Below are 27,600 nucleotides of genomic sequence, written 5' to 3'. Positions count from 1 at the left end.
CCTGCATGGAGCCTGATTCTCCCTCTGCCTGTGTCTCTCTCTCTCTGTCTCTCATGAATAAAGAAATAAAATCTTTAAAAAAGAAAAAAATTATTCTATTTTATCCAGTTGATTGATTTTCATTGTGCTGACACCTCATAAGTTCCTATAAATGACCCTCTTCCTGAAAGGGACCAGAGTGGAAGCTGTGTTTACTTGGTAGAGTGAAGCAGGGAGGAAAGAAAGAGCAGGTTAACAGTTTAACCTCAGGGTTGCCTCTTGTGTCTTAGCTAATGTAGGTTTTCAGGTTTTTTGTTGTAAATTTTTCTTTTTTAATATTTAAGGGTACTGTCACAAGGTTCAAAATTCAAATTATATAAAGCAGTATACATTCCCTCATGTATCCTTTCAGATATATTTTAGGCAAATCTCATATACATTTTGTTTTCCTTTTCTCACACAGATGGTAAACACACTAAGTATACTGCTCTGTGGTTGCTTTAGAAATAAAGTTTTCTTTTTTTTTTTTTTTTGTGAAATAAAGTTTTCTTGCTAAACTATGCTACCCATGAAACAAACTCAGCAAATACCTATTGAGCCCGTCTACCATACATCCTTGCCTGACTTGGCATTTGTGAATGGAGGAATGATTGAAGCACTGTTACTTACCTCAAAATATGCCATCTAGCTTTAGAATTAGATGTATTTGATGTAATCAATGGCCTGAGAGCACGGGAAGGGGAGGAAAAGATTGATTGAGGCTGGAGAATTCCAGAGTGCTTCCCAGAGTAGGTAGGATTTGTACAAGACTTTGATGGGGGAGGGAAGCTCGGCAGCTGTGGGTGTTTGGGGGTGGTGGAGCAGTCCCTATCAAGGCTGGAGGTGAGGGAGTCTGTGTCATGGAAGGTCTCGAGAAGCATTGGCTGTATCTTTCAGGAAGCCAGGGCAATAGAGACTTTAGCTCAGGCCAAAGATGATGAAGGCCAGTCCAAAAGTGCTGGTGGGGATATAGGACGAGCTAGAACTGAGCAGTGCATCAGAAGTACCACTGACAGTTGCTGTTGTCTGTAGGACGTGTACTGTGGATGCAGGAGCAGTCAGAGTAGGCACCAAGGGCTCCAGCCATAATGACCACAGATGTTTCTGTGTACCCCTGAGATGGACAAATAGAGGTCTGGGGGAAAATTAGTGGAGTAACTTTTACACACACTAGTTTTGAGCTTTTGAGAACCTGTGGGGATAGATATCCAAGGCCCATATTACCCAGTAATTTGTATTTATATTCTCCTGTATCCCAGGAGGGACTTGAAGCTGTTAATATATATACAATGGAAGGAGATTAAAACAGACAAGTAAAATCCAGGTCAAAGGAAGATAAGACAAGTAGTAGGCTGTTAAGAGCACAGGCTGTGGAGTTGGACTGCTTGGGAGTCTGAGTCCTGGCTCTGTGACCCTGTGAAAGTTATATTTCCCTCTGTGCCCCATTTGTCACGTCTCTGGAGCAGAGATAATAATACTGCCTCGTGCGTTAAGAGAAGATGAAATGAGGTAGTACATGGAAAGTGCTTAAGACACTGCCTGGCACCTTGTAGGTGCTCAGTCCACGGGAGCTGGCAATATTTTTTGGAGGCTTGTTGAAAAGTTCTACACAGTGTCAACTAACTATACTCTGATTTAAAAAAAAAAAAAATTAGGGGTACCTGCTGTCTCACTTAAGCATGTGCCTTTGGCTCAGGTCATGGTCTCCAGGTCCTGGAATTGACCAGGCGTCAGGCTCCCTGCTCAGTGGGAAGCCTGCTTCTCCTTCTCCCTGCTGCTCCCCCTGCTTGTGTGCTCTCTCTGTGTCAAATAAATAAGTAAAATCTAGAAAAAAGGAATTAAAAGGAAAAGTTAGCACACAAAAGCCGCACCCTGAGGTCTTGTACAGAGTATAAAATAGGACTAAAAATTCAGCTGGGTGCTGCCTGTGGCCAGAGGGCAAAGGGAAGTCTCGCTGTGTGAGTGGGAGTGGCTGAATGATGCATGTTCAATATAATTTTCCTAAAAGCTCTTCTTTACTCCCTTTGTCTCCTTATATCTTTCTTTCTCTTCCCTTGAAAAAAAAAGTATGACTCTCTGCATATTGAAGTATCTTAGATTCAAGTGGAATTCACCCCACAGTCAGTTCACATCCCCTTTTTCCTCATCTCTCAGCTTTGTTAGCTAACGTATTTACAACGGAGGACAAAGGGGTCCTTGCCTTGTTCTGTACAAGAGCCCGGAAGACTCAAGAAAGACAGACACATCCCGGTGGTAAATGGACACAGGAAGGTACATGAGTAGCTCCCCCAGGGAGAATAGAGTGGCCCAAAAACCTTGCTAAAGTCAAAGAAATGCAAGTTAAAAATGGAGCTACTTCTTGATCTTATGGCTGGTAAATATTAAGATCCAAGGAAGATATTCAGAGAAGGATGATTACTCACACTTCTGGTGAAGTTTTAAGTCCAGCCTTTAGGGAGGTGGTCTGGCAATGCACGGCTTTCATTTTTTTTGCATAAGCTTTGAGTTTGTACTTTTAGAAATTAGCCTAAGGAACTAATCTAGATGTGAGAATATAACACATATAATAATGAAAAATTCAAATCAGCCAAAATATTCAGTGATGGGTTAAATTGTAGTGCATTCATAAGATGAAATCAAGCCTACCCAATGAAAAATGATAGGGTAAAGGAAGGAATATGTGGAAAAGTGTGGTGCATCAAGCATGTCTATATGTGTGCATGTATCACATTTTTCCACAGTACTCTTACATATATTATTATTGTACGTGACATGTACATGCTACATATGCATAGTATTCTCTATAAAATACTGTACATATTAACTTATGTGTAGTTATAGAAGTTTACATATATATACACATACATACATGTATATACATATATACATACACATTTGGAAAGTTATGGTAAGCAGATTCTGCTCTAACTTGGTAGGGATCGCATGCTGTGTACATAGGAACTATGCAACCCATAGGACTCCTAATTCTTCTGCCACTCTCCAGCAAGCTACTTTGCTGAAACTCTGATGGCCTATGACACTGTAGCAGTGTCTAGTGACTGCCTGGCTCCTCCCCAAGCTGGCTGTTTTCATCTTTACAGCTGTTTACCTTCCAACATATAAAGGACTAGAGTCAGTTGGTCAGATAGCATCTAAGCTAGAAACCTGTGTCTAGAGTCCTCCTCAGGGAAGAGCAATCAACTTTGAGATCCTGGGGGTGAGGGGAGAGGTTCAATGTTAGGGGGAAAGGGGTGGAATTGAGTTAAACTGCAATAGGGATACCTGTATGAATTTCCTGTGATGTTTCTTTTTTGACCTGTCCGCTTCAATATTAACTGCTTGGTTTGCTTTGGAATGAATTAGCACATTAGCAAAAAAATACATAAATTTTTAAAAATGAAAAGTAAAAGTTCTGCCTTAAAACATTCTTAACCTTTCAGGATGGCGCATAGTGGTGATTTACAAATCCTTAGTGGAGTCCACAGTTAAGAGGAATCTTCCTTTTTGGGGGTTGTCTCCTGACAGAGGGATATGCTCTGCGAGGACCTGGCCCATGCCACTGAGCAGCTGAATATGCTCACCGAAGCATCAAAGAAGCACTCAGAGCTGCTGCAGTCTGCCCAGGAGGAGATGACCAGGAAGGAGGCCCTGATCCAAGAGCTTAAGCACGAGGTGAGGTCCAGGGCCTCAGCTCATTCTCTCCGTATACAGAAAGAGGGGGCCATGGGGCACTTAGGTGGTCCCAGCAGCGCAGCGGGCTCTGAATGACTTGGTTGCTTATGTGGGTTCTGCTTGGCGTGGCTGCCTCTCTGCCGAGCCTTAGCACCCCCAACATGTGCCCTCAAGTCTGACCCCTGGGACAAGGGTATGGCTGACTTTTATTCTCTTGTTGGCTGTTTTTGGTTTTTTTTTTTACGTTTTATTTTTTTCAAATGACCCTTTGATGACCTGTGAAGCTTAAAAAAGGCTTCAAAAACCATAAATTAAGTCTGGGAAAGAGCGGGAGACAAGAGGGTCATAGCAGCAACCACAGTCCACAGACGTCAATGGCAGCTGCAGGGTTTGCAGCCATAAACATTGCTATGGTTTAGGTTGGTTTTAATACCTTACTGCTTTTCAAATTATTAATGAAGTCTGAAAAAATGAAATCTGTATCTTCCTACCTTGGGCAGCTTGTCTGTTCTAACAGGACCATGGGTCCCATATGATTTTCTAACTTAACATTTTACCTCTGTTCAACTTTCCCAGTTGAACCAGAAGAAGGAGGAAGTAGAACAGAAAAAGAATGAATATAACTTCAAAATGAGACAGCTCGAATACGTGATGGATTCTGCTGCCGAGTATCCCCAGGTACTTATCAGAAAGAGTATATTGCAGGAAGACTGAAGTTTCGTGGGTGATAAAAGTTTGGAAATTACAAAGACCGTAGCTTCGGTTTTTTTTTTTTGTTTTGTTTTGTTTTGTTTTCCTTAAGTACTGGTGTTTTATTTATTTTTCTTGGACAGGAATTAGAACAACAAGCTAAACAGCTGAGTGTTTTGTGTGGTTGGCATATACATTTACAACGAAATCTTTATAAAATGTCACTTGAATATTTGGATGAAACTTAATTTTATTTTAGAGCCCTAAAACACCACCTCATTTTCAAACACATTTGGCAAAACTCCTGGAAACACAAGAACAAGAGATAGAAGATGGAAGAGCCTCTACGATTTCTCTGCAACACCTTGTAACAAAGCTAAATGAAGACCGGGAAGTCAAAAATGCTGAAATCCTCAGAATAAAGGTAACTGGATGATTTTTTTTTTTCCATAAACCTAATCTTTTTAAAAAAAAGTATCCAAAATGAATAAGTAAAATAATATCTTTCACGGTTACTGACAATACAAAAATTCAACAGATGGAACTAAAGGATACACAGGAAAGCCTTCCTCCCCCTGCTGACTCCAAACTACCTAGATGCCTGTCCCTGAAGGCCCCCACTGTAGCCAGTTTCCCATATAGCCAAATCTGTTAGTATTGGCTCCCCGCCTGTTTGTTTTTTATGATGGTATCATACCTGGGCTGTACCAGCTACTCTGATCACAGAGCTGCCTGTCTTAGACCCTTGCCAGTTTCAGAACTAAGGTATGCTCTCTCACTACAGTTTTAAGTTTGTATTTTTCTTATTAGGAATAAGGTAGAGCATCTTTGTTTTATCTGTTTCTCTGACCTATATCCTCTGCACATCTTTCTATTGTTGGACTTTTCCTTAAAGATTTGTAAGTATTCTTTAGGTATTAGATCTGCTTCTGTCTGTGGTAGTTAAAAATACTCTTCTCTTGTTTTCTGTTCCTTTAAACTTCTTCTGTTTTTTTGTTTTACCCAGTGACTTGGGGAGTACAGTGATTGTATGCAGGGAGTGTGTTTAGAGGAGTATTGAGGGCCAGGAGGTGTGGGGAGGAGTGCCTTGGTGGGTGGTGTGTTGGTGTGGAGGGGTGTGGGTGGAACAGATAGGATGCTTCCTGGAAAATTGCATTTAGCCTGTGAGATCACTGCTCTGTAGTGAATTTCTGTTTAGCAACAAAATTAGCTGACTGTAACTAAGTTACAGAAAGTACCTGAAGACAGCATCTCTCTTAAGCTTTGTTCCTCATGGAGATCATTCCTTGTTTTTTCAATTTAGGGCAGCTCTCAGTATGCCGCCATCCCAAGAATGTGGCTGTTACCCAGAGTTGGCATGATTTTAGTACTCAGAAAGAAGAAATTGGGTCAGGTTAAAAAGAAATCAAACAATGGAGACTCCTAGGTGGGTTCAGTGGTTAAGCTGAGGGCATGATCTTGGGATCCGGGATCGAGTCCTGCATCAAGCTCCCTGCATGGAGCCTGCTTCTCCCTCTATGTCTCTAGCGCTCTCTCTGTGTCTCTCATGAATAAATAAATAAACCTTTTTTTTTTTTTTAAGATTTATTTATTCATGATAGAGACAGAGAGAGAGAGGCAAAGACACAAGCAGAGGGAGAAGCAGGCTCCATGCTGGGAGCCCAACATGGGACTCGATCCTGGGACTCCAGGATCGCGCCCTGGGCCAAAGGCAGGTGCCAAACTGCTGAGCCACCGAGGGATCCCAAAATAAATAAATCTTTAAAAAAAATAAAGATTAAAAAAAAAAAAGAAAAGAAATCAAACAATGGACAAGTAGGAGTAAATGAGAAAGGACACTCCTTGCAGACAAGTATTTACTTCTTCCAGATAGTTTTAAATGTTCATGATTTTTGCATTAGAGTTCATGTAAGGATTTTGAATGATGGGCTGTGACGCATAAATTGTACACTGCATGAAACGGTGATTTGACAGTCCATCCGTTATGCTCTCTGCTCACCACAAGGGTAGCTACCATCTGTCACCAGACAACGTTATTACAGTGTTATTGACAGTATGTTCCCTACATCAGTTTTTTTTTTATCAGAATTTATTAAATAGAATCAAATAGAACATTTATCAAAGTAGAGACTTTTGAAAATCTTTTCTCATAAAGGGACTTTAATGAATTATGTGATATCAATAAGAGACTTTTTTTTAACACACTGTGGGTTTGAAAAGTGACAGTTTTAGACCCCCAAGCACTTGTCATACTTTTTATCCAGTGATAACCAGTGCAGTGTTCTGTACATAGCAGGAGCTTAAGATATGAATGTGTGTCTCATTTGTGGCATTGGGGAGCAAAATAATGCCTACTACAACACGCCTTCTGAAAAGATATGATTCAATGTCTCATTAGGAGCAGTTGTGTGAAATGGAAAACCTACGTAAGGAAGCTGAGCAGTTGAGAGAGAGAAACTGGCTCCTGCAAAGTCAGCTGGATGATATTGAAAGAAAAAAGGACAACAGGTAAGAAAGAGCCACCAGAACTCTGTGGGCTAAATCTTGGCCTGTCTGGGTGTAGTTAGATGAAAGCGGTTGAAATTGGTTTCACGGCATGTACAGTTTTTATTGCTAGTCCAGGGGATGCTCTGTCAGTTGCTTTTAAGTCAAGTCTGATGAGCGGGGGCTGCTTTTTCCAGAGTGCCAGAATAAGGCTTTCATGCTCTGCCTACTCTGTTAACCTCTGTGTTGTTGTAGGCTATTGAAATGAATTTCAGACATGTGAAACATTTGCACCAAACTGTCTTATTGCTATTTTAAGAAAAGAGGCATGGGGTGGCAGAGCAAAGACCTCAATCAGACCAGGTTTGAGAGGTCCAACAACAAGAGAGGTCCAGCAGAAAAAGGGAGAATTTCCTACCAGTTGGTTTTGCTTCATGACCCACGGTCCAGGAAATGCTCTTGCACAGGAAGGAGCCTTAAGAGAAGCGTTACCTTGGGTTGAAAGTCCTGTGATTTTGGACAGTTTTTAACTTTTAGTATTTCAGTTTCCTTAGCCATAAAATGAGGAGAATGATGGCTCTCTCACAAGGTGTTTTAAAGACCAAAACTAACATGGATAAAATGCTGGTTATAGCACTTGGCCTGAGGGGTGTCACTCTCAACAAATGGCAGATATTAGATATACAAGGTAGTTATGATCCTGCCCTTCTGTGAACTTTCTAAGTGAGGGATTTGAGATGAGGGTGGCCTGGAAAATTAGGTGGCAAATTGAACTGAAGCACAGGGGGTCTCCATTTAGGATAGGGGCCCTTACTGAACCCAACTTCCCAGAATAGGGGTACCTGCTGTTCCTATTGTTGCCAGCAGGTCTTGAGCAGATGCTCTCCCCTCCTGCAGCTCCCCTTTCCTGTCCAGAAGCAGCCCTGAGATGCACTGTCCAAAACCTAACTAGTACAACAGATACTTGAAGATGGTAATGGTGGCTGTGCTCACAGCCTATTCTTAAATGCTTCAAGTTTCAGTCAGCACTAGAAATGCTCATTCTAGTGGCACTGCACCTTCCAGCTGATTCCAATGTTACGGTAGCCCACAGTCTGCCCACCTACTTTCCACATGTTCCACCTTCATGTAAAGAAAAGCACTGTACTTGGTACACTTGTCTTTTATCAAGAGCTAGTTTGAGCGTGGAAAATAGAACGTTTCTAGCTCATTTGTAAAATCACAATGAAAAGTACTCTCATAGCCACATGTCCCTTATGAGGAGCCATACAGAACCTCCTTCCTAAAAGATCAGAGTGGGAGAAAGCTGTGGCTCAGGGGTCAGATCCAGCCCACAGCATGTCTGGTGAAGAAAGTTTTATGGGAGCATAGTCACGTCCCTTATTTAAAGAGTACATTGGCATTATAGAAGCCAAGTGGACTAACTGTGACAGACACCCCATAGCTCCCAAAGCTTAGAATATTTTGTCTGGTTCTTATCAGAAAAAACTTACCCACTTTTGGATTAGAACATAGGAAAAAAAAAAAAAGAACATAGAAAACACTTCTCTAATGGTTTCAAGCATTTTCCTCACTGAGGTCTCATTACCATTTCTGTCTAGGCTGCCAGATTCATTAAGTGAAAGAAACTACTGGAGCTTCTATTTTCCTTCAAGAAACGATCTTTTGCTCATCAGTGAGAGATATTTCTAGAGGAGCCTGTGGCATTCAGGCAGGTTCTGCTTGGGGGTTGTCCCCCTGGTGTAGGGGCTACCCACAGAAACTCAATTCAGGATCCTATCCTGGTCAAGCTCACAGAGATGGACTCCCATTAATCAGATTTGTGATACTGAGGCATCATCTAGAATGTGATTTCCTTTATTTAGAGGAATGTTCCTTTTCCATGAAGAGATTTATATCCGTTGCTCAGGGAATCCCTTTCCTGGTGTCAGCATACATGGGACAGCAGAGTGCCATCAGAAAATTGCCAGCTGACCCTGGATCCAAGCAGAGGGGGCATTGGGGCTCCATGTGTTAGGCTGGCCTAAGGAACCCTCCCCATTCCAGAGATGCCCCCTCCCAGCTGATCACCAGGCTTCTGAACTGCCTGTGTCTCAGCCCCCTTTTGCTCACATTTGATCTTCATATGGTACCACTCTTGGCTAAATTTCTACTTTATTTCCCACCAAGCCTTGACTGGATTTCCCAGCTCTGTTCATCTCATTTTTGTATGGGAGGCATCGTGAATTCAGGGGAGATGCCTGATTTCATCCCCTTATATCAGTCACATTTGTGAACTGTGCAAATAATTTTGATGGCCTAATCACCAGAGTTAGCTTTTCATTGCCTAACTTGGCATTGCTGCCTATGACACATAGGAAATTGATATTTGAATATGCCTAACTGAGTTTCCCCATTCTCCGTTTCGCATCTCTGTAGTGAACAGAATCATCCAGATCATCAACAGCTGAAGAATGAACAAGAAGAAATGATCAAAGAAAGACTTGCTAAAGTACTTTTTTTTTCTTAATATAATAGTTGTGTTTCCTGTCTGAGAAATGCATTTGTGGTTATATGTTTTAGAAACCATTTGACTTTGGAAATTTCTGTCCCTTCTGTATCCCTACTATTAGTTTGATATTTATCATCAGTATTTAGACCTTGCTGGTAATTATGAGTGAATTTGTCTTCATGTTTCAGTGGTCACCCTTCTGCTGGCACCCTTACGCAGAGTTGTCCATTTATTATTTTATTTTTTTAATTAATTATTTATTTATTTATTCATGAGACACACAGAGAAAGGCAGAGACACAGCAGAGGGAGAAGCACGCTCCATGCAGGGAGCCCGACGTGGGACTCGATCCTGGGTCTCCAGGATCATGCCCTGGGCTGAAGGCGGCATTAAACCACTGAGCCACCCAGGGATCCCCGAGTTATCCATTTAGAATAGAAGCAGGTAGGGGCAGCCCGGGTGGCTAAGCGGGTTAGCTCTGCCTTCAGCTCGGGGTGTGATCCTGGAGACCCGGGATTGAGTCCCATGTCGGGCTCCCTGCATGGAGCCTGCTTCTCCCCCTGCCTGTGTCTCTGCTTCTGTGTGTGTGTGTGTGTGTGTGTGTGTGTGTGTGTGTGTGTGTGATGAATAAATAAATAAAATATTAAAAATATAAAAAGAATAGAAGCAGGTATAGGGTGCCCATGGGAGCCCTCACAGGGCCTGGCATGTGAAGTCTTGAAGACAGGCACCCCCTTTATGAGTGCACCATTGGAACTATGGAAGAGGATGTTGGTTTAATTGATCTCATTACCATGAGGGAGAATGGACTGCTGGCTCTTAATCTTTTTCTTAGCAGTGGCAAAAACTTAAGCCATCTTTTTCTTTTTATCTTATTACAGAATAAATTAGTTGAAGAAATGTTGAAAATGAAAGCAAAGTAAGTGCACTATTTTGTAATTCAAGTTCTTATAGGCCTTTTCTTTCTTCTCCTCTAAGGGAAGAAATACTATATCCACAAGGTAAGTTAACTCCTTTCCTTTCTCTGGTCTCTTCTGATTTAAAACCTTTAGGCCCACCTGAGACCCATAAATCAATACTCTTGATTGCCTCTGATATACACACACAGACACACATATTTTATTGAAGTTCGATTGAATTTGCCAACACACAGTATAACACCCAGTGCTCATCCCGTCAAGTGTCCTCAGTGCCTGTCACCCAGTCACCCCATCCCCCCGCCCGCCTCCCCTTCCACTTCCCCTTGTTCGTTTCCCAGAGTTAGGAGTCTCTCATGTTTTGTCACCCTCTCTAATTTTTCCCACTCATTTTCCTCCTTTCCTTTCACTATTTCTTATATTCCCTGTATGAGTGAAACCATATAATAATAGTCCTTCTCTCATTGAATGCCTCTGGTCTTGACTTGGGTCTCTTTACATGTGTTCTGTAAACAGGATTCTAATTCATTCATCTAGTTTTTTTTTTTTTTTTTCATCTTGTTTTCATATTAATTTGTATAAACTTACAAACTGCCTCATTCTTGGATGAGCAAGATATACTGTTTTCTCTCAGGTTCAAAATAAGCAAACTGGTTGGTATTAACAAACATTAGAAAGATGGTGCACTCTGAGGGATCCCTGAGTGGCGCAGCTGTTTGGCACCTGCCTTTAGCCCAGGGCGCGATCCTGGAGACCCAGGATCGAATCCCACATCGGGCTCCCGGTGCATGGAGCCTGCTTCTCCCTCTGCCTGTGTCTCTGCCTCTCTCTCTCTCTCTGTGACTATCATAAATAAATAAAAATTAAAAAAAAAATTAAAAAAAAAAAAAAAAGAAAGATGGTGCACTCTGAATAGATATTCATCTGGAACAGAGGGTCCTCAAACATTTTCACTTGTTAATTCTGAAAAGAATTCTGAAACACCATAGACCCTCAGGCACATTTTTGGAGTTGACTTTATGTCTAAAATTTCTCATTGAAATTTTACATTGAAGCAAAGAGTAGAATTTCCCACATACTGAACGTATGCCATTTAGGAAGAAAGTTCTTGGTGTCAGGATGGCCAAATGGTCTAAAGTACCAGACTCAGGCTCCTGCTTGTGGCTGGGATTTCTGGTCTCTGCATGGAGATGTGGTTTGAATCCCACTTCTGACATATCCCCACTTTTGTTCTGGCAATTGTCTTCTGAAAACTCTCACCTTGAACTGGCCACTGAGATAAAGCTCTGGTGGTGTTCTCTTAAAAGTATCCAACTTACTTGATACTTTCTACCCATTGAACAATACAGGAGCAAATTCCCACACCTAAAATTATACATTGTTCCTTTTGCCTTTCAAATTCTGTTCCATACTTACACAAAATTATAACCTAATTTTATATATGTCTGGGAAATTTTTGCTAATTTGCCCTATCATGGAACTTGGCAACAAAAATATGTATACGAATGGGAAATAATTTGTAAACGTTTCTTGTATCATAAAAGTAATTTGTATTCATATGGCTGGCTCTAATGCTATATTTTTTCTGGATTGAGTTTTCATTACAGTGTCCTTGATTTATTATAAGTTTTTATAAATTATCATACATAGTAAAACTTAAGTGGAAATGCATCTCCCAGTGCATTTTATCTTAATGCTTTTGCTTCAATTACTCATTATTCTGTTATACTTAATTCTGGAATGAGACATTATTCAGTAGCACTTTTTTTCCTGCTTTTTGTTTTTATACCTATAAGTGCTGAGAAATCTTACTCACAAAGTAAGTAAATGGCAACAGAAGGAATTTTATTAGAGTCCTGTCATGCAGTTATTTGAACTCCATCCAAGTTAGTATGTCCAAAATTACATTGTGATCTGTCATCAAAAATTCTTTTTAATGACCAGCTGACAAAGATCACCTATCTTGTAAAAGATTTATTACCTGCTCATTTGCTTTATAGCATCAGAGTATAGATATGGAACAGAGCTTGTTCCGTACTTTGATCTAATACAAGCAGTTTAGGGACTGGCTCCTAGATAGGTATCGTAGAGCTGGGATAAAAATGTGGATTACTTACAGGCTCTATGAGAATGCAGCTATCTGATTTTTGTTGAATTACAGCAATTTTAGAAATAGTAGCCATTTTAAACTTCCTAACAAAAAGAATAAAAGCTAAGTTGGCATGTAATTTATTTCATAGTCTAGTAACCAAGAGTCTCCAGTGATACTGTCCCTAGAAGATATAAGACCTCACACTGTGGGCAAGTGAAGCACACACAAGAAAGTGGCATACCCAGTTTTATTGGTTCCAACCTACAGCAGTGATTTTCACCATCATATTATCTATTTGTGTATGTGAAGATGCTTTTAAAAAGCAGGAGATGTTTAATTTCATATTACAAGAGGTCTGGAAGCGCATTGATGGCTCAATGATGCCATCAGGGACCCATATCCTTCCCACTCTGCTTTAGGCAGTCTTGCTTGTGGCCTCTTGGCCATAAGATGGCTGCCATAGCCCCAAATGTCATAAATAAGAGGATCAGTTTGTGGTGAGGTGAGTTCAAAAGGGCTTTCTTTTGTCAGGGGAAAAGAACTCCTAGTAGCCCCCAAGAATCAGCCTGTGCTTTGTGGCCAGAATTAACACACCTCTGGCAAGCTGAGGAAACTAGGATCTGGCAGCAAGGTGGAGAAATCGTGCTTAGCATAGACTAGTTTTTTTTTGTTTTTGTTTTTGTTTTACCAACCCTCTCAAGAACTGAGTGTGCTTCTCCTTTTTTCCTTTTCCCACAAAATGAGTTGTTGTTGTTGTTTTTTTCAAAATGAGTTTTTATAAGCAGAAAAGCAGCAAGGGAATGGCTGTTGAATAAGCAGCAGCAAGGTTTCTCATGTCCCAGAACCTTTTCATCAAACTAAAGCAAAGTACCCAAGACAACAGAACAGCTCCAAATGAATTAGAACATCAGTGCCCTCCTCCCCACACTGTTCTGAGGTTCCATGGAATGTAGTCTGAAAACACTGCTCCTGAAATTAGTTTGCCTTAAGTGGTATATGAAATTCTGAGTATGGTGTCATTAAATAATCCTTCTATTCCAGATGCTGTAAAATATCTTTCTTAAATTACATTTGCTCCAAAGTTCCAATTCTCAATTTTTATTATTTAAAAAAAGTTTTGACAAGTTTTCCAAAATGAAAGTCTTGGATAAAATAACAAAAGAAGCTTATCTGCATCCCTTGCTCTCTCCCTCTGCCATCAGTAGGGGAGGGCTGAATACTAGTGACGCTTTCTTTTTTTTCTTTTCTTTTTTTTTTTTTTTTAAACTAGTGACGCTTTCAAATCAAAATTCTGGGCTTGGGTAAAACATGTCTCATTTGAATATTGTGGTAATTATGTTCCTTTGGGATTCCAGAAAGCGATATTTGTTGTTACAGCCTAGAAGAAGTCCAGAGTGCTCTTCAGAACCAAGAGATGGACTGCCTTAGGATGGCTGAGGAAGTTGAACGAACCAGAACTTTGGAATCCAAAGCGTTCCAAGAAAAGGAGCAACTGAGATCAAAGCTAGAAGAAGTGTATGAAGAAAAGGAGAGAATATTCCAGGTGCATTTGTGTGTTGGTTCTTTTGTCATGTACATAGGCCATGTCTGGGATTGGGTGTCCGGTGGTTCAGAGTTGCTCTGGCATGTACAGGGATGTATGGCCCCCAAAGCCGGGAGCCTGGGCTTTCTCACGCCCCATGCTCTTGGACGGGGGGAAATGATGTTATTGTAAAAGGAAAATTAAGAGCAGCTCATTTTCCCCTCCCTGCACTGATTTGCCTGCAGGAGATGGAAATGTTAAGGAAGCAGGTGGAGTGTCTTGCTGAGGAAAATGGGAAGTTGGTCGGTCACCAGAACCTACACCAGAAGATTCAGTACGTGGTGCGGCTGAAGAAGGAGAACGTCCGGCTTGCTGAGGTAAGCTCTGGACCTAGTGTTCTAGGTAAACTCAGTCTGGTTTTAGAATGATTGTTTCATTAAAGTTTAATTATCGAATCACTTAATGCTTTCTTCAGGGAACTCCTTACTGAATTATAAAAAAAAAAAAAAAATCAGTCATCATTATTCTGAGCGTAATTCAATCCTTTGTCATGCTTTTGTATAGCAGATTCTTGTTTAATGTTACATGTAGTTTACAAATTGAAAATTGTGGTCTTAATTTAAAATATAACAATGAGTACAGAGAATAACTTCCTGTAAGCATTAGAGCCTTAATTTTTTTTTTTTTTTAATTTCTCAGGAGACAGAAAAGTTGCGTGCTGAAAATGTATTTTTAAAAGAAAAAAAAAAGGAATGAATCATAAAAGATCTTGGTCATCACCTTTTTGGAGACTTTCTTTCCTCTTGCAAAAGTAAGCCCTACCCTGCGCATCTAATAGCTGAATTAAGGAGCATAAGTACTAACTCCATACGTGACACTGGGGGCTGACCCCCAAGTTTCTGATGAACGTTCTGAACCAAACTCACCCTGTAACAGTCGGCAGTCTACTATTTTGAAGTTACCACCCCACTTCAAAGTTTTAAATCAATTGTAAATACTGGGAAAACCTTTTGCCTTTTTAAAATAAAAGCCGGTAGCTAAGGTTGCAGTGGATGTTGGCCAGGTTATGTTTTTTCCTTAGATACTACCTACTATAATCTCCTTTGCGTCTTATGTCAGAAGCTCTAACAATATGAGGTGATTTCATAACATGACTGAATGCGTAGCACGTGCGAAAGGCACACATGTTAATATAGATTATTTTTGTATTCTTGCATTTTTCAAAATTAATAAAATTCCTTGAAAATAAAGTTCAATGAAGTGATTTAATTGTTCACTTGAGAGAGCCAAATGAAAGACTTGTTTATTCAGCATCCACTTCATGAGCACCTCTTACCCGCGGGTCATCTGTGAACAAAGAAAACAAAGCCTCCTGCCCTCAAGGAACTTCTCTGTGTTGACATTTTGTTCCTTCTCTTTGTGAATCCTGTTCCTTTGTGTGGACGGGCCACATTTGAGGGCCATCTGAGCTATTGGCAATTTGGAGTTATTTTGAATAATGCTGCTGTAAACATTTGTGCACCAGTCTTGGGGACTGTGTTTCCTATGTCTTGAGTAGAAACCTAGGAGTAGAATTGCCAGTAAGCTTGTGTTTAACTCTTGAAGATCCTGCCTCACTTCCAGATGTGCTGTTGGGCTTCACCATCCCCGTTCCCGCCAGCAGGGGGTTCGGTTTCTCCAGATCCTCCTCAGCTCCAGTGACTGTCAGGGACTGTTTTACCGCAGCCATCCCCATAATAGCTTATCACTTACGTTCTCCTAATGCCTAAGGATACTGAGCGTTGCTTACACATGACAGGACACTATACTTGGCAATCCGAAAGAGGCAAACTGACATGCTACGATGTGGATGGACCTCCCTCAACACAGAAAATGAAAGAAGCCAGACCCCAAAGACCACATACTGTATGATTCCACATAATGTGAAGTGTCCAGAAAGGGCAAAATTATGGAGAGATGGAAAGCAAATCATTGGTTGCTTGTGCCTGAGGGTGGGAGTGAGTGACCATATGGGTGTAATGGGAGCTTTTTAATGTGGTAGAAATGTTTTGGTTTGTGGTGTCCCTTAACACACATTTAGCTCTATGAATTTACTAAAAACTAAAATGTATTCAAAATGGTTTCATTTGATGGATTGTAGATTATACCTCAAAAAAATAGAGGAAAGACCATTTTAAAAAGTAATGCAGGGTGGGGCACCTGGGTGGCTCAGCGGTTGAGCATCTGCCTTTGGCTCAGGGTGTGATCCTGGAGTCCTGGGATGGAGTCTTGCATCGGGCTCCCTGCAGGGAGCCTGCTTCTCCCTCTGCCTGTTTCTCTGCCTCTTCTCTCTGTGTCTCTCATGAATAAATCAATAAAATTAAAAAAAAAAAAAAAAGTAATGCAGAATTGAGTTCTCAAGGAGTAATAAATAAATCCCTAAGAGCCAGAAACAAAAAAGGAACTAAAAATCACACTCTAGGGAGCACCTGGCAGCCCTGATGGTGGAGTATGGGACTCTTGGTCCTGGGATCAAGTCCTGCATCCAGCTCCTCACAGCAAGTCGGCTTCTCCCACTGCCTGTCTCTGCTTGAGGCTGGTACTAAAGAGACTGGGGTCTTACCCACCTGTGGGAGTGTCTGGGACCTGCCAGAACAAAGGACCATGAGCTGGGGAGGCTAGAGACATATTCTCTCACAGTTTCTGGAGGCTAGAAGTCCAGAATCAAGGTGTTGGCAAGGCCATTCTCTCTGAGGGTCCTGGGGAGCAACTGTTCGAGGTGTTTCTCTTAGCTTGCAGCACTGACAGACCTTGGCACTCCTTGGCTAAAGAGAGACACATACCTCCGTGGTCACACGGCCTCCTAGAAGGACGCTAGTCGGGGTAGGGCTCACGCTAATCGTATCTGCAGTTGGCTCCCTTTCTGAGTAAGGTCACATTCACTGGTGTGGAGGATTAAGACAAACCTGTCTTTTCGGGGGGGGGGGGGGAACATAATTCAGCCTATAAAGAGCCGTTGTCAGGCTATCCATGCTTTAATTTGAGCCACGAAAACACCCTGTGAGAGAGGTCGTAAGGAAGGACTTCAAAAACTTTCCAAATGGAAAGAAAATGCTGCTCGACAGTTCAGGGTGAAATCATACTAAAAGAAAAAGACCCATACAGACTATGTAAACTACTTTCTAACGTGTGCTACATATAAAACTGCATAGACGGAAAGTACTCTAATAATGATTTTCCTGGAGAGTGGAAATAGTCCTTTATACACTCCCAGCACTAAACTTTGAAAGACGTGTACTGCGTTTTACAAAAAATACTTTAAGCAAAAATAAATAGGCAAATAAAAAAATAGATTTTAAGCATTTAAGTGCATAGGAAATGAGAAGGAGCGTGAGTCCTGGCCTTGGGAGCGGACTAAACCCTACCCGCCTCCCGGCTGAGCACAGAGGTCTCCGGCGCCCTCTGCTGGGGCGGCTTCCCCCTTCGCGGATCCCCAAACTGGAGGATGCAGGTGAATCCCCGGCCGGGCTTGTTGGAATGCAAGATTCTGATCAAGGGGTGTTGGGCAGGGTCTGGGGTTCGGCATTGCAAACAAACTCCCAGAGGAAAAGGATGCGGGGCACACTCAGTGGCAAGGACTGCAACTGCCGAGTCCCGGGCAGTTTTAATTCTGCAGCGGCGACCACAGGGGCGCGGCCCGGGACTCACACGCCAGCCCCAGACGTCTCCCCGGGAAACCTAAGCCCCCTCGCCCCTCGGAGGCCCCGGAGCTCGGCCCCGCCCCTCGGGGGCCCTCTCCGCCCCCGGATTGGCCTCCCTGCTCACGTGGGCACCGCGTCACGTGAGGCCGCCGCCCAATCGCGGCGCGCGCTCTGCCCTGCCGGTGGCGGGGGCGCCGCGCCCTGGAGAGACGGCGGCGGGCGCTATGGCCGAGAGGCCGCAGGCCCCGGGCGGTGCGGTGTGCCCCGCCGCCTACCCCGACGCCGCCGCGGAGTTCCCCCCGCACCTCCAGGCCGGCGCGATGCGGCGCCGCTTCTGGGGCGTGTTCAACTGCATGTGCGCCGGCGCGTTCGGGGCGCTGGCCGCCGCCTCCGCCAAGCTGGCCTTCGGCAGCGAGGTCGAGCCCGGGGCGCCGCTGCGGCCAGCGGGGGGGGGGGGGGGGGGGGGGCGGAGGGGCGCGGAGGGGCGGGGGCAGGGAACCCAGGGCGAAGCCTCACGCCCGCAGGTCTGGTCGCCCCGGCCGCCGCGGTCAGCAGAGGCGGGCGGGCGTCCCTCCCTTTAAGGCCCGCGAGTCGTCGCGCAGTGTAGGCGGTAGGAGACCCGAGCCTCCTCCACCGGGGCCTGCCGTGCGCCCTCGCGTCTGTCCTGCGTGGGGCTGGTCCGTCCCCTACACCCGCCCTGCCTCTCACTGTAAGCCCTCATGCCCGAACCTTGCCCTCCACGTGACTCCAGGTGGGAAGCCTGGTGCCCATCTCTCTGGCCCCTAATTAACGAGGGCTTTGAGCGGCATACCCTGCTGCCGGGTCGTTGGTGCTTTGGGGCACAGAGGCCGAAGAGAGGACGGGGAAGCACTGTGGGTATCTCCCCGCCCCCCTCCTGCATCCTTGCTGAGGACTGAGCTGCCCCTCTCCTCGCCAGTCCTAGGCCCTAGGCCCGCGTCTGCACCTGCGCCCCGGGGTTCGGTTTGACCTGGACCGTGGACAGACTGGGTCTTTGGGGGTCGCCTATTTAGGGCTGATCCAGTGAGGTCCACCTTGCTTGACCTTAGTGTCCTGTTGGGTATAAACTCTTCAAGTGGTCCAAAGGAAGATGAGAGACTGAACCATGAGGTTTCTTAGTCTTCTTTTGTGCACCAGGCCTTCCTGACTATATAAGCAGGCTGCCATCGGTGCATGCAATGCCTTCGTGAAAATTCTACAAAGACACCCTTTAAGACACTACTCAACAGTTACAAGAAATGAGTATGAGGGGCTCCTGGTTGGCTCAGTCAGAGCATGCACCTCTTGGTCTCAGGGTTGTGACTTTGAGCCCCACGTTGGGTGTAGAGATTACTTTAAAAATAAAGTATTTTATTTATTCATGAGAGCCACAGAGAGATAGAGAGGCAGAGATATAGGCAAAGGGAAAACAGGCTCCTGTGGGGAGCCTGATGCGGAACTCGATCCCAGGACCTGGGGATTGCGTCCTGAGTGAAAAGCAGACGCTCAACTCAACCACTGAGCCACCCGGGTGTCCCTAAAATAAAATATATATATTTTTTAAAAAGAGTATGATATTTAGATGACCCCAAAGAAGGCAGCTATGTCTGCAGGCAGTTTTCTAATTCAAAACCAAGTAAGGGGTCTGCATATTCTTTGCGCAGGAGGCTTAAGATCCTTTTCTCTCCAGGCTTTCACTTAAAAATAAAAGAAAAAGAAAAAGGCTGCAAGTACTCTAAGTGATGTCTGGGATCACTAGCCAAGTAGAGGGTGTTTTCCCTAAGTAGTGCTGTGTCCTGGTTGAAAGCGTGGAGCCACTGCCTGGGTTTGAATCCTGATGGCTCCCACCAGCTTTAGGCAAGTTACTAATGTCTTAGGTTCTTTTCTCTGTAAAGTGGAGTTAAGGGAATAAACGAGAATGCACTTAAAACACTTGGCATAGCACCTGGCACAGAGTTAAAGTTCAAGAATGCCTAGCAGTGGGCAGCCCCGGGGGGGCTCAACGGTTCAGCCCAGGGCATGATCCTGGAGACCCCAGATCAAGTACCACATCAGGCTCCCTGCATGGAGCCTGCTTCTCCCTCTGCCTGTGTCTCTGCCTCTCTCTCTCTCTAATGAATAAATAAAATCTTAAAAAAAAAAAAAAAAAAGAATGCCCAGTGGGACTGGCCTGAGTGTCCTGTAGGCTGCACAGAATGGAGGAGGCACGGCCGGTTATGCTTTACCCCACCCCCGGAAGTGAGGGCTCCCCCCTTGGTCTACTTATTCTACGTACTAGCAGCTGCTTGGCCCTCTGGCACTGATCTTTGACACCAGTGAGTGGTCCCCAGAACACAGTACTGGTTATGGATTAGCTTTTCCCTCTGCCCAAGGGCAATGGCCACCTAAGTCTCAGTTTATTTCTGCTGTAAAAAGAGTGTGCGGAGCACAGAATTAAGTGAAGTCCTGTGCAGGAAAGCTCTGAGGACCGCCCACCCAGGCTGTGGTGGGATCCGGCTGCTGCTGATCAGCCGCTCGGTGTGCTGGGAGGGGGGCTGCAGTGACACTTTCTTCTGCAGGTGAACGTGGGCTTCCGCATCTTAGGCATTATCGTGATGGCGACCACCAATTCTCTCATGTGGACGTTCTTTAGCCGCGGCCTCAGTTTCTCCATGTCTTCGGCCATTGCATCTGTCACGGTGACTTTTTCAAACATCCTCAGCTCGGTGAGTAACCTGAGGGTGCGGTCCCCCTGTCCCACACCTGGGTCCTGGGGGGAGGGCGGCTCTGGGGGAGTTAGGGAGCTCCCGCCCTCCCAGACAGGACTAAAGGCAGGAACTGAAGCAGAGATTGGGCTGTAGCTTGACCCCTGCAGGCTGCTCCTCTAATCTCAAGCTAGCTGGGAGTGACATCCGGCTGTCCAAAAGCCTGCGTGCTTGCTGCCCTTCCAGGGTGCAGCTCTCATCCTGTGGTCTCTGCAGCCTCCGTGCAAGCTGACTCCTAGGCGTCTGTGACCTTGAGCATGAGACATGGAGGGTGGACGCCCTTTCCTCTGATAGCCTGATGTCAGCCCTGCCATTGAGGGAGGGAGGACTTGGCAGGCTGCTTTGGGTCAGCCAACACCAGGCACCAGCTGTGGGCTGGGCGTGAGCGCCCGGCCTCTGCTACTCTTCCCTGTGCCCTTTGCTTGGGGCCAGGGCTATGAGGAAGCCCTCCCCCCGCCCCCCACAGGTGAGCCGTAAATGAATAGTGACTTGCGGAAGGTGACAGCTGGGTTTCCAGCTCCAGACCTTTCCCCCTGCCCCAGGATGGCAGGCAGCCCCCGGGGGAGTGAGGAGGTGCCTACTTGCTGAGGTCGAGTCCGGCGGGCACGTGTCTGCGTGGCCTCACAGTGGTCTCTGTCCACAGGCCTTCCTGGGCTTTGTGTTGTATGGAGAGTACCAGAAGGTCCTGTGGTGGGGAGGTGTGTTCCTCATCCTCTGCGGCCTCAGCCTGATCCACAGGAAGCTGCCACCCAGCGAGAAGGCCCCTGCACACAAGCAGCAGTAGCAACGGGGGCCCAACGACCCAACGGGTGACAGTGTGGCCAGGTGCGTGGGGACCGCTTCCCAGGTGGTCTGGGTGCAGCCTCCTGACCATCGGCCAGAGGGAGATGCTCCTGAGGGAAACGGGCCTCTGACCTTGCGGGCGGCCAGCCATGGCTTCTGGGAGGAGAAAGGACAAGTGTGGTCAAGTCCTGCCTGAGGCCTTCTCGAGACACCTGCATGGTGCTTTGGATCCTCACACCCTGGGCCTGCCCGGTGGCCCTTGGCAGACGCTGGAGACCCTGGGCCTGGCGTGCTGGGTGCGTAGACTGGAGACCACACTACCTGTAGTCCTGTGGCCGAACAAAGGCCAGTCATGGGACATTGGGATCAGCTCTCAGTGGAGCCTTCTGACAACTCCTGACACCGATGTACAGGATACCTGTGTCTTGCTTCTGCAGTTTGGCAAGGGAAGGGAAACTGGATTAATAAATCCTTTTTTTTTCTTCTTTTTTTAAAATAGCAGGTACAGCATCTTAATGCTTCCTTACTTTTTTTTTTTCCTTTCCTAATTTTTTGGAGTGAGAGGGAGCAGCCCAAGTGAGCTGTAGTTCTTGGAATGGAGTTAATAGCTGCCCTCACCCCTTCCCACTCCCCAGGCCTGGGGCTCAGCTGCTCTACCTCCCGAGCTCCAGCACACGGTTCTGTCCTGATGGCACCCAGGCTGGCGCTCTTCAGATTCAGCAGGGTCTGTCCATTTTCTTGGTACTCGAGGAGGAGAGCTTGACCTCACTGTGGGGACCTAGTTTTGTCTTACTCTTGAGGAAAGGAAAGCGGCCCAGGCTGCTCCCACCCCCTCATTTTCCCTGGAGGCCTGTCTGCCCTTGGGTTTTCTCAGATCTCTGTGACTTTTTTTTGTATCTTACACAGTGTGAATGTAATTCCTAGTTCAAAATGGTCTGTGTGCTGCCTGCCCGTTCCCTTGTGTGGAGCTTCAAGTGTGATGCTCACCTCCAGTTCTCTGAGGGGAGGGTGGGGGGTTCCCCTGGGTGTCTTGATACCCGCTCAGCTCTCCCAAGGCTGACCGCCTCTGTGTCTTCTTCAGACGTTCTATGCAATAGAGGAGAACTTGGCAACCAGTAGGCAGTGGAGCGGATGGTTGGGGGGTGGGGGGGCAAGGGCTGTGTCCAGGGTGGCCCCTCCTCCCTGTCCAAGTAGCACCTGCACTGCCCTCCTCTGTTACTCATGGCACAACTGACAGATGAGCTTCTGAAAACTGTTCCATGGCTCCTACTGATTGGGATCTGGCCTTAGCTCACCTCCCCAGTTTCTCTCTTACTGCCTCCTTAATAGCCCCTCATCCACCATGCTAGAGTTACCCCAAACACCTGCATCTTAATAGTTCTCAAGTCTAGTATTTCCAGTCCTGCCTCTGTGCTTGGTGTTTTTTTGCAAGAATAGGAAAGCCCATCCTAAAATTCTTTTTTTTTTTTTAATTTTTATTTACTTATGATAGTCACAGAGAGAGAGAGAGAGAGAGAGAGGCAGAGACACAGGCAGAGGGAGGAGCAGGCTCCACGCACTGGGAGCCCGATGTGGGATTCGATCCCGGGTCTCCAGGATCGCGCCCTGGGCCAAAGGCAGGCGCTAAACCGCTGCGCCACCCAGGGATCCCTCATCCTAAAATTCGTGGGAACCCTCAAGGGGTGCCTGAAGAGCCATAACAGTCTTTAGAAAGAACAGTGTCAGAGGACTTACACATCCTGAGTCCAAAACTTACTGCAAAGATACATAGTGAAAACAGTATATAGTACTGGCCTAGAGATATGAACCAGTGGTACGGCATAGAGAACCTAAGCCCTTTGAGAAGGGTGAGAGACCATTCAGCAGGAAAGGGCAGTTCTTTTCAACAGTTGGTGCCGGAGAAACTGGATATATGTATCCAAAAGAATGAAGTTGGACCCTTACCTTTCACCATATAGAAAACAAACTTGGGATACCTGGGTGGCTCACTGGTTGAGTGTCTGCCTTCATGAAGTTCAGGGCATGATGCCGGGGTCCAGGGATCGAGTCGCACATCGGGCTCCGTGAGGGGAACCTGCTTCTCCCTCTGCCTGGGTCTCTGCCTTTCTCCTTCTGTGTCTCTCATGAATAAATAAATAAAATCTTAAAAAAAAAAAAAACTCAAAATGAATCAGAGACCTAAAATTATAAGAACTGAAACTATGAGCTCTTAGGAGAAAACAGTAAAAGCTTCACAACATTGAATTTGGCAATGAGTTTTTGAAATCTAAAGCACAGGCAGCAAAAGAGAAATAAATTGGATCTTATCAAAATTAAGAATTTTTGTGAATCTAAGGACACCATCAAAAGAGTATGGGACGCCTGGGTGGCTCAGTGGTTGAGCATCTGCATTTGGCTCAGGGCATGATCCTGTGGTCCCGGGTTGGAGTCCCAGGTCAGGCTCCCTGCATGGAGCCTGCTTCTCCCTCTGTCTATGTCTCTCTCATAAATAAGTAAATAAAATCTTAAAAAAAAAAAAAAAGTGAGTACCATAACCTAAGAATTGGAGATATTTGCAAATCATATATCTGAAAAAGGATTAATATCCAGAATATATAAAGAATTTCTACAATTCAACAACAAAAAAATTCAACTTAAAAACAGGTAAAGGACACGAACAGACATTTCTCTGAAGGAGATATACAATGGCCAGTAAGTATGTGAAAGATGCTCAGCATCACTAGTCATTAGGGAAATGCAAATGTAAACCACAGTGATGGGCACCTGGTAGCTCAGTCAGTGAAGCAGATGCCTTCAGTTCAGGTCATGACCTTGGGATCCTAGGATTGCGCCCCACTTGGGCTCTCTGCTCAGCAGGGAGCCTGCTTCTCTCTCTACCTCTGCTGCTTCCTTTTTTTTTTTTTAATTTTTTAATTTTTATTTATTTATGATAGTCACACAGAGAGAGAGAGAGAGAGGCAGAGACACAGGCAGAGGGAGAAGCAGGCTCCATGCGCTGGGAGCCCGATGTGGGATTCGATCCCGGGTCTCCAGGATCGTGCCCTGGGCCAAAGGCAGGCGCCAAACCGCTGCGCCACCCAGGGATCCCTACCTCTGCTGCTTCCCCTGCATGTGCTCTCTCTGTGTCAAATAAATAAATTAATTAATTATTTTTTTAAAAGCTCCATGAGCTCCACAACAAGATAGCACCTCAAACCTATTAGGATGGTTACTATAAAAACAACAATGCAAAACAAACCACAGAAAATGACAAGTATTGGTGAGAGTGGAGAAACTGGAACCCTTGTGCATTGCTGGCTGGAGTGTAAAATGGTACAGCCACTGGGGAAGATAGTTTGGCAGTTTCACAAAAAGCTGAATAATTATATGATTCTAGCAATTCCTGCTCTAGGTATATACCCCAAAGAATTGAAAGCAGAGACTCAAACAGATACTTGGATACCAGTGTTCATAGCAACATTATTTACAATAACCAGAAGGTGGAAACAAATGTCCCAACAGCAGAAGGATGGATAAACAACATGTAGCATATACATACAACAGATTATTCAGCCTTAAAAAGGAATGAAGATCTAACACACAGGCTACAAACAAAGATGAATCTTTTTTCTTTTTTTAAAGATTTTATTTCTTAGAAAGGGAGCACAGAGGGAGAAGCAGACTGAGCAGAGCTTGATGCAGGGCTCGATCCCAGGCCCGAGACTGAGACCTGCGCTGAAGGCAGATGCTTAACTGACTGGGCCACCCAGGCACCCCAAGAAAGAGGAACCTTGAAAACATTTTGCTTGGGGTTCCCTGGGTGGCTCAGCAGTTTAGCGCCTGCCTTTGGCCTAGGGCGTCCTCCTGGAGTCCTGGGATCAAGTCCCACATCTGGCTCCCTGCATGGAGCCTGCTTCTCCCTCTGCCTGTGTCTGCCTCTCGTGAATAAATAAAATCTTAAAAAAAAATAAAACTGGTCAATTTTATGTCATGTGTATTCGTCCACAATTGAAAACAAAACAGAAAGGAGAGAATGGCAGGAAGAGGGATTGGACACAGTTATTGGTGAAGACTCCTGCCATGAGTTTTTCTGTGAAGGGGCAATGGGTGGCAGAGAAGACAGGGACAAGAGAGGGCATTTTGTTTTGTTTTATTTTGGGTTGTGAGAGGAGAAATAGCATATTTATATAGGCTAACGGCAGTGAACTATCAGCAGAGATACAGAAGGTGCAAGGAAGGGGACTGTTTTGAGCACTGAGCATAAGCTGGAGCCCCTGAGCCACAGTCTGGTGCACAAGTGAGGGTCGGCTTTAGCCGGGGATGCAGACATCTAACTCTCACAGAGGTCAGGAGGTCCGTGTGTGCGCAGAGCCAGGTAAGGCAGCTGGATGTGGTGGGAGGGACTCAAAGAAGTTCTTTTCTCAACGTTCCTCAGACTTTAAATCATGAAGAAAAGACACTACACCTCAAAAGAAAATTGGGCAAAGCACACGAGTCGATCATTCATAGAAAAAGAGGAAGCTCGAACAGCTCATGAACATTCAAAAAACTTCAGTTTCACCATGATAGGGAAATGCGTATTAAGACCACAGTGAGGAGAGAAGCAGCAGGCCTGCCAAAGGCCGAAAATACTTGCACAACATCTGTCCAATAAAGAACGCGCCTCCAGAAGATGTCCCACCAGTGTTGGGGTGTTGGTGGGAGTGGGTTGGTGCTGCTGGGCTTGCCCAGGGGACATCATGGCTTGCCTTGCGGTGGCCTGGTGTGCTGTGCTGCTGATGCTGCATTCGCTTGAGCAGCACTGCATTTGTTTTCCCAGCACCTTTAGGGTGGCAGGACATTCCAAGGACCCAGGCCATGGTGGGGGGGGTGTGGTTAAAGGTTCACAGAAGAGAGATCGTGCAATTCACAATGTTGAGGCAACTGGTTGGCACTTAGAGCAAAATAAAGGCGTGACATGGGTCCCAACGTCATGCCTTTTGTACCCAATAAATTCCAGAAAAGGCAGAGATGAAACTGTAAGGCAGAAAAGAAAATGGTGGCAGTGTGAAAAGTAATCTTGGAGTGAAGATATTTCCCCTAGAAACAAAGGGAAAGATAGAAAAATTGACTACATAGAAGTTTAAAAATGTGTAGCAGGACTCGGAATGAATAAGCAGAAGCTGTTCTGAAGTATAAAATGAGTTCCTGTGGGTCGGAAGAAAATGACCCACATCCCAAAAGATGAGTGGACAGTATTAGGTAGCTGAGAGTAGTCTAGGAAATGATACTCAGTCTTCCTTGTAATGGGGGTGATAATGAAATAAAATCAAAACAGCAATGAGATTGCCCCCCTTTTTTTTATTCTTATCAGACTGGCCATGATGAAAAGTTTAGTAAGCAGGGTTTTGTTGGCTGGTTGGCTGGTTTTTAAAGACATCTTCCCATCTTTCTCTATGAGTCACTGATGCAGTCTCTGGAAGGCTCTTTGGCAACACTTACTGAAACTCAGGATGCACATACCTTGTGACACAGCAGCTCGACTTTGGAAGATGTGTGTTCCAAATATCGTCACCCACAAATGCAAAGACATCGGTGCAAGGAAGTCTTGTAGCATACAAGAAGATTTGGAACAATCTCCACGCCCACTCAGAGGCAGTGGTGACCATTGAAGAGAACTACTAGGGTGGTTAAGAAATAAATTCCAGGGTATGTTTTAGAGGGGGAAAAGAAAAGAGCAAGGTACGGAATCAGTATGTTGAGAAAGCTCCGTGAATAAGTAAATGTGGTAGAGAAAACTGGAAAGATGCTTCATAGTCATTGCCTCTGGAGAGAGGGTCTGAGGGTCTGGGGTGGGAGAGTCGTAATTTTTACAGTGGGTATTTATTACTCTCCATCCCGTTTGGAATCTTACTGGTTTCCTAAATAAGAGAAGTCACGTCTTTCATCTATTCTGGAAAGTTCTCAGCATCATCACTTTGATGCAACTGTTCCCTTATGCTTGATTTTCTCCTCCCAGAAGTCCTATTATATGTATTTTGGGCTTTTTTTTTTTTAAGATTTTATTTATTCATGAGAGACACAGAGCATGAGAAAGAGAGGCAGAGACACAGGCAGAGAGGGAAGCAGGCTGCATGCAGGGAGCCCGATGTGGGACTCGATCCCGGGTCTCCAGGATCACAACCTGGGCTGAAGGCGGTGCTAAACCGCTAAGCCACCTGGGCTGCCCTGTTTTGGGCTTTTTCATCCAAGTCCGCATGTCTCAGTAGGACCGTATACACAGGGTGACAGCCTGCGGTATTGGTCTCCGTGATGGCCTCTATGGGGACTGGTTCAAACCAAGCTTGTTAGCCGTGAGGATCTATCTTGAAAGCCGGGTGGCTTCCTCAAGTTTCTGTATGAACCTTTTCCCGCCAGGCCCAAGGCGTCAATGGAGACACAGTATAATCTGGCCAGAAAATTGAAGCTGATCTGAAAGCCTGCAGGGCAGAGCGGGTGTCACGGGAGGCAGGGGCACACACCAGAGGTACCATCCACGTGGTCCTCTGGACA

General features: G+C 45.1%; 2 protein-coding genes across 4 annotated transcripts in view; both read left to right on the top strand.

Annotated features, from left to right (window-relative positions):
- Nucleotides 1-15,136, top strand: part of KIF15 (kinesin family member 15) — a 79,763-nt gene extending 64,627 nt beyond the window's left edge. For all 3 annotated transcript variants that reach the window (XM_072721100.1, XM_072721101.1, XM_072721099.1), the window contains 9 exons: nt 3,544-3,690; nt 4,267-4,368; nt 4,640-4,804; nt 6,779-6,888; nt 9,283-9,355; nt 10,237-10,274; nt 13,742-13,907; nt 14,132-14,263; nt 14,586-15,136. In XM_072721100.1, the coding sequence (XP_072577201.1) occupies nt 3,544-3,690; nt 4,267-4,368; nt 4,640-4,804; nt 6,779-6,888; nt 9,283-9,355; nt 10,237-10,274; nt 13,742-13,907; nt 14,132-14,263; nt 14,586-14,642 (990 nt within the window). In that variant the 3' untranslated portion in view covers nt 14,643-15,136. The remainder of the gene's footprint in view (nt 1-3,543; nt 3,691-4,266; nt 4,369-4,639; nt 4,805-6,778; nt 6,889-9,282; nt 9,356-10,236; nt 10,275-13,741; nt 13,908-14,131; nt 14,264-14,585) is intronic.
- A 2,617-nt stretch (nt 15,137-17,753) lies between these two features.
- TMEM42 (transmembrane protein 42) lies at nt 17,754-22,021 on the top strand. The gene is made up of 3 exons (XM_072721098.1): nt 17,754-17,982; nt 20,122-20,268; nt 20,951-22,021. Exons 1-3 carry the CDS (start codon nt 17,791-17,793, stop codon nt 21,089-21,091), a joined length of 480 nt encoding a protein of 159 aa, XP_072577199.1. The 5' UTR covers nt 17,754-17,790; the 3' UTR covers nt 21,092-22,021.
- The last annotated feature ends 5,579 nt before the right edge of the window (nt 22,022-27,600 follow it).

The sequence above is a fragment of the Vulpes vulpes genome, chromosome 9 (assembly GCF_048418805.1).
Source record: "Vulpes vulpes isolate BD-2025 chromosome 9, VulVul3, whole genome shotgun sequence".
Taxonomy (NCBI): Eukaryota; Metazoa; Chordata; class Mammalia; order Carnivora; family Canidae; genus Vulpes; species Vulpes vulpes.
This window is presented reverse-complemented; position numbering and strand designations above follow the sequence as displayed.